This window comes from Camelina sativa, chromosome 16, assembly GCF_030686135.1.
Source record: "Camelina sativa cultivar CO46 ecotype springtype chromosome 16, ASM3068613v1".
NCBI lineage: Eukaryota > Viridiplantae > Streptophyta > Magnoliopsida > Brassicales > Brassicaceae > Camelina > Camelina sativa.
This window is the reverse complement of record NC_141895.1, coordinates 25209725-25215815: the sequence shown is the minus strand read 5'-3', so window position 1 is coordinate 25215815 and position 6091 is coordinate 25209725. Positions and strand designations below refer to the sequence as shown.

General features: G+C 34.4%; 3 protein-coding genes across 3 annotated transcripts; all 3 read right to left on the bottom strand.

The window, feature by feature from the left end:
* Positions 1 to 856: 856 nt before the first annotated feature.
* Positions 857 to 2086, bottom strand: LOC109129545 (uncharacterized). Its single transcript, XM_087492812.1, has 3 exons — positions 2063 to 2086; positions 1406 to 1476; positions 857 to 1013 (listed from the first exon to the last, which is right to left on the bottom strand). Exons 1-3 carry the CDS (start codon positions 2084 to 2086, stop codon positions 857 to 859), a joined length of 252 nt encoding a protein of 83 aa, XP_087348938.1.
* Positions 2087 to 2632: 546 nt separating this feature from the next.
* Positions 2633 to 3244, bottom strand: LOC104751881 (signal peptidase complex subunit 1). Its single transcript, XM_010473929.3, has 2 exons — positions 3111 to 3244; positions 2633 to 3031 (listed from the first exon to the last, which is right to left on the bottom strand). The coding sequence occupies exon 2, from the start codon at positions 3027 to 3029 to the stop codon at positions 2751 to 2753; it is 279 nt and encodes a 92-aa protein (XP_010472231.1). The 5' UTR covers positions 3030 to 3031; positions 3111 to 3244; the 3' UTR covers positions 2633 to 2750.
* Positions 3245 to 3390: 146 nt separating this feature from the next.
* Positions 3391 to 4758, bottom strand: LOC104751880 (peroxidase 17-like). Its single transcript, XM_010473928.3, has 3 exons — positions 4407 to 4758; positions 4120 to 4311; positions 3391 to 4035 (listed from the first exon to the last, which is right to left on the bottom strand). Exons 1-3 carry the CDS (start codon positions 4605 to 4607, stop codon positions 3442 to 3444), a joined length of 987 nt encoding a protein of 328 aa, XP_010472230.1. The 5' UTR covers positions 4608 to 4758; the 3' UTR covers positions 3391 to 3441.
* Between the last annotated feature and the right edge of the window lie 1333 nt (positions 4759 to 6091).

Here is a 6091-nt window from a genome sequence, read left to right as displayed (position 1 = left end):
CCATTTTTAGCCAAAAAGGAAAATTTATTGCTGGCTTGAAAAGAAAAAAAAAAGAAAGAGAAACTTTATCATATGGGTGTGTCTTCTTCACATATGCACACAAGGTGTTACTTTTATCAGTTTTATACTTTTATGTAGTAGACTTAATCCAATTAGAAAGGGAAAATAAAATTCGAGCTAGCTAATGTACATATTTTTAAAGAATTCAATACTTTTAGTAGTTATTTTAACAATTATCAGAAAGCTTATTTACATTTGTATCGTATGAACAAAAAATTAGGATTAAATAATGGGTATTTTTTATAACTTTTCTTTTGCATAAATCATCAATTACTACTTCTCATAAGAAAATAATAAAGCATAGACGACTAAGTAACTCACGCACATACGAAACCAAAATGTTTACATGTTCTTCTATTGCTTTTGTTGGTTTAAAGAACAATACAATTAAAATCTTAATAATAAATTAGATAAAAATATAAGATGTGATAAACATAATTTGGGTTAGGGACTTTAAAGTTAAATATAATTAGTTCTTTGAAGTAATTAACGACTTAAAAAGAAAATCATACTGTTAATAAATATTTAAGAGATATAAAATGGTAAACTCATCACATTTTGTTTTAACAATAAATACACTAAATAACTATACGTTAGAGGTTTATTTGTAAAAGAAATGTGTTAACAAACTCGTAAAGAAATTAAGTATATACTTATAACACATGATTATCTTTAATTATATCACACTTTTTCGACTGTATAACTTTTGCAAACAAAGCTCACCCATATATAGCAAATTAATAAGTATTTTTTAGCAACTAAAGTTTTCGAAAAAATAAAAAAAATAAAGAAAGTACTAAAAAAAGAAAGAAAGATGAAAGAAGAGTCGCTCTCGCTCCGGTGAGGATTTGTCTGTGAGCGACGACGTCTCTTGCTTGAGAATGCTATTTTGCTTAGTTGATGTCTCCATCAACAGTGCCCGCTTCCCACACGCCACGCCAAGATCGCTCTTTCTAGCCGTCGATTAATTTGACTTCTCGACCTCATTTATAGTATACATTAAAATACTTTATAATTTTTTTTTTTTTTTTTTTTTGATATCGATCTTTAGAATTTTTGTGTACTAACTTACGTAGAATAATTAAAAAATAGTCGTCTATTTTTATCCTTTATCTTTCTTTTATTAATAGTAGCTCAACCAGGGTTTTTAAAGGAATGCTAATAAATGTTCAAGGATTCAAGAGCTCATCATCTTACCACTTCAAACTTAGTATTAATTATCTATATAATTGTTTTTATCTATAAATGGATATTTTAACGTTGTCTTCTCGTTTGAAACTTTGAATGCGTATGTTGTTTGATTAGTAGTTAAAAAGGACAGTGATCTCATCGAAATTAGGGGTACGCATATATATAAATATAATCGTCAATCCCCACAAATGCCTCGATGGTCAATGTCTCAGTGAATGCAACAAACTGATCAAATAACACAAAGTACAAACAGAAAATGACTACTTAAAACTCGGATCAAGTAAACGTGTATTCTAATATTTTATCACATCCACACATTTCATCTAATGAATAAACCTTCTATTAACTGTGATCTTTACAAAACAAAAAAAGTGTGTTGACACAAAAATAAATGTATGTTTTACTATCGATTAAGTTAAATAAGGAAAAAAAACAATGATTTGGGCTTTGAAACACCCTTTTCTCTAATTAGTGGGCTGCTCAACTCAAACGAGATCCAAATATAAACAGAGGAAGTTCTAGCAAGTTGTTTCTCTCAAGTTGTCTCTCTAGAGTTGAACATAGTTAGGGTTTCTGTATTTTCCTCTATTGTTCTCATCCACACATGATATGGTTTTGTTGAGATCCCATAGGGGATTCTGGCTATGGCTACTTCCGGAGAGTTGTTTTCTCTTTGTTTTATCCATCCTCACGGTGATGATGAAGACTTTTGAACTGGTTTGTTTCTTTCTATTGCTGATCTAAGTAAACTACCCTTTTCAGTTTTCTTAACAGTTCTCGTTCACAAGCAATCTCAAATCAGATTCTGAACCTGTACGCTGTATCCAACTGTCATTTCGTCATCAGAAGAAGACTGACTTATCAATGGTCCAGTTCTTTCACAATCTTTATGCGGAACTCACACTCGCATCTTCCTTCTCCGAGTATTAGATCTGGTTTGGGCAGAGGTTATGTCCAAACCCAATTTGAGACGGCTGATTCTCAGGTCTCTGTTTCCAACAAAGCAATTCCCCTATCACCCTTGTTCATCTATATTCTGAGGGTATGAGCTCACTACCTATCTGCTTCCCGAACCTCTCCGGAAACCAAACTAGTGAAATCATCTATCAAGAGACTAACTATTTCTACTTTGAGAACAACACTTAACGCTCAATAACAACAAAAGGAGCAAATCACATTACACTTAACGCTCAATAACAACAAAAGGAGCAAATCACATTACTGCCATTGGTTTGTGCTCACAGGGTCAGGGTGGTTCAAAAGAGTCTCATCTAAACTATCTTATGATTACAGCCTAACACATTCAAGTTCCTATGAACACAACATACTGATGATTACTTCAACGAAATCACAAATTCTTTGGCAATAAACATAAGAAAGATAAGAATCAAACCCAGAAAATTTTCAATTAATAATACAATTAAGATTCAGATCCAAAACAATCTCATAGAAACAACTCCTCCGAGAGAGAGAGATAAAGAGAGATTTCAGAATCAGACCTATTTCTTAGAAAATTTCTTCTTAGAAGCAACGGGAACAACTTGAGGTTTGGGATGCTTCTCGGCCTCACTCGGATCTAACCACTTTAGAGGATGAAGATTGTAGAAAGGCCAATTAGGTACAGTGACCAGAGTCGTGAGAACAACACCACCTGCGTAGATCAGCATCATCGTCCTGAACGATTCCGTTGCGTATCCAACAACCAACGCGACTACGCCGGAGATCACCAGTAAGATCTGCATCAGCTGCTCCACCAGTTTCTGCCCTTGCCAATCCATTTCTACAAAAATCAAAATCTTTAGATCCTTTTCCCGATTTGAAATCCATAATCAAACGATAAAAAAACGAGGATTTGGTACCGTATCTGAGAAACCCTAATTCCACAGCAGAAGAAGGATCTGATCTCTCTCTCACGCTTGAACGATGTGCAAGAAGAAGAAAGACAAGACTCGTCTTTAAGACCACGAAATCGGTTTTAAACACAAACCGGGATTTTTTTGACGGTTTGATTACTCTTAAACCGGTTTATGTTTATTTGACGGTTGGGACTTGCGGACACAAAAAGTCTCACTTGTCTGTGTGACCACGAATCTAAGATACAATGGCAGCTTTATTAGGAGAACCAAGAATCTTGGCATGTAATAAAAAGATTAGTATCATTAAGATCTTTTTTCTCTCTCTTTTACAAATTCAAGATTCAAGCAATGCATCAACAGGTCTTCTATTAGCAACCCTACAATTAGACCTAATCTCTCCAGGTTTCCCAGATTGCAAATCACCCATCTTAACCATCCCTTCTTGAAACGCCTTGAAGAACTCGCCTTGGTCCTCACTAAACATCTTCACATACTCTCTCGTCTCAGGAGTCGTGTACAAAGTCTGGTCAGAGTTGAGAAACCCTCTCCCTGAGACCAAGTCTTTAAAGTACATGTTATCAAAAACATGAGGCGTTGCGTCTAGATCTCCGGTCACGTTCTGGTCTACGCTCAAAGGACAAAGCTTTTCAAGCTTGGTACGGTAACCCGGTTCGAGAGCTGGATCCGGTTTACCAGACCCGGATTGGTTATAAAGTCTGAACATGATAGAAAAACACCGAGCTTGACCAATCGAGTGTGACCCGGATAAAGCCACCATGTCTTTAACAGAAAGATTGAATCTTTGGAAGAGATCGATCAAGTAAGTAGCGTTGGCTCTTGGACTCGGCATTATATCGTCTGAATCTTTCTGACTCGCTGTTAAACTGTCTTTTCTCCCTAGCTTCACCTCCCAATCCGGTCCTCCTGTCTGGTTTCCAAAAGACCAAAATCACTAAACCGAAATGACTAAACCGGGAATTTGGAAAAGATTTGATTATATAGGAATACTTACAAGAGCAACGGCGTCACGAGAGGCCATGATAACGATGTCGGCACAAGAGACAGTACCAGGGCAAGCTTTCTCCAAAGCTTCTTTGATGTCGTCAACGACTTCGAAAGATCTAAGAGAATTGATGTTGGAAAGTGCGAGTTTCTCACCAAGCATGTTTGGTGTGTCGTCAAGCAACACAGATGCGTCACATCCCTTATAAGATTTAAAAAAAAACATTCAGAGAAAAAAATAATAAAATAATCAAGAACAGAGGAGGCCAAAAATAAAAAAGATTGTGTGTGTATTACATCGACGAAACAGTCGTGAAATTGGAGACGCATGACTGAAGCAACGCTTCTTGCTTCTCTCATCATAGCTTTCTTCATTTCGCTTCTTACTATGGATTCAGCTTCAAGGCATGTCTTGCTGTAGAATCTTGGCCGGAGAATGTCTCCTCTGACTACCGTCAAGAGTGTTAGGTAAAGGATGAGATGGTGAAGAAGAGACATTCCTTTTTTTTTTCTTTTTTTTTTGTGGTGTTGTTTTTTCAGTAGTGATGATGAAGAAGAAGAAGAGACCTTGTTTTGGTTGGTTATATAAAGAGGTTTTTGGTGTTATTTAGAAGGATCTTGTGCAAGTGCAAGTGTCTCGTGTCGTGGTGGCCTATCCAATTTCCATTTAGTATTTAATACATTTCTAATTATGGACTTAGTTCTAACGAGCAGTTAAAGTTGTAATAGACTTATGGATTATGGTCAATGGTCATAGACTTATGGATCATAGAATTTTGACTAACATTAATCCTGGTCAATGGTCATAGACTTGGATTATGGCAGCTTCTTTATCGTAACAGTGTAACGTACCAATAGCTCAACTGGTAAAAATTCTTTGGGAAGAAATCTTATAAAATGCTCTAATCAAGTGGATATACAGGTCTAGGTCCGAAACCTCTTAATAATTCAAATAATAATAGTAATGTAACACACATTGCCCAGGAATTTGTAGTCAATTTGTAATGAGAGGGACTTGGGAAGCCAACTAGTTTTCAATTTGATCTAAGTTTAATACATTGTTTCTATATATTCATATAGATAGGAATATATTGTTTGTGGCTCATTTAAATATCTAGAAAATGATATAGTTGTGCACCTTCTTTAAATGTTAGTGTAAATCCCTTTTTAGATATAAGATTTATCGTTTGTCCAAAAAAAAAAAAAAAGATATAAGATTTATCGTAAGTTATAAAAAAATAGTGTAACACACATCTATTGATAGGATTTTAAAGGTCATGGAGAAATTTAAATGAAACTTTTCAACCTTTTGACGTAAAACAAAACGAATTAATAGCCAAGGCACTTTTTGACTATGTAAAAAAGGATATAAACCTTATCTTCACATTTGCGTTGGGTTGGCCAATAATTCAAACTATAGTATATACTACCAAAAAAAAGACAATGCATCTTTTATTGTTTTGTGTGACCAGTGTAGTCTGTAAACGTATGTGAGGTTCACACTAAACAAAAAATAAGATGATCACCATAAACAAAATTAAGTATTCCAAAAGTTTCAATATAAATATTATTTTAACAACTTGGCGTAAAATTAATTAAATAAATTAAATATATTGTAGATCATTTCACATAAAATTAAATTATAATCGTAGAATGATACTAGTATTTATTTTGGAACAGAAAGTGTTTTTAAAACAAATTTCCAATTTTAACATTATAAACGGTGTAGATTGTGCTGCTGTGTTTGAATTGAAACACACCTAACATTGATAGAGGCAACATCCGTTAAAGTAATACTCCAAATATATACTGTACTAGCAACTACTATAAAACAATCTTAACTTTAACCTTGTGTGTATCGATAATTGTCAATCTATAGTACACACGACTATACAAAATAGCACAGTTTAGAAAGAATCGTTGGACACGAGAAGTCGATAATTACTTGTTAATTATGGTCTTTTATCTCTTAAGAATACTTC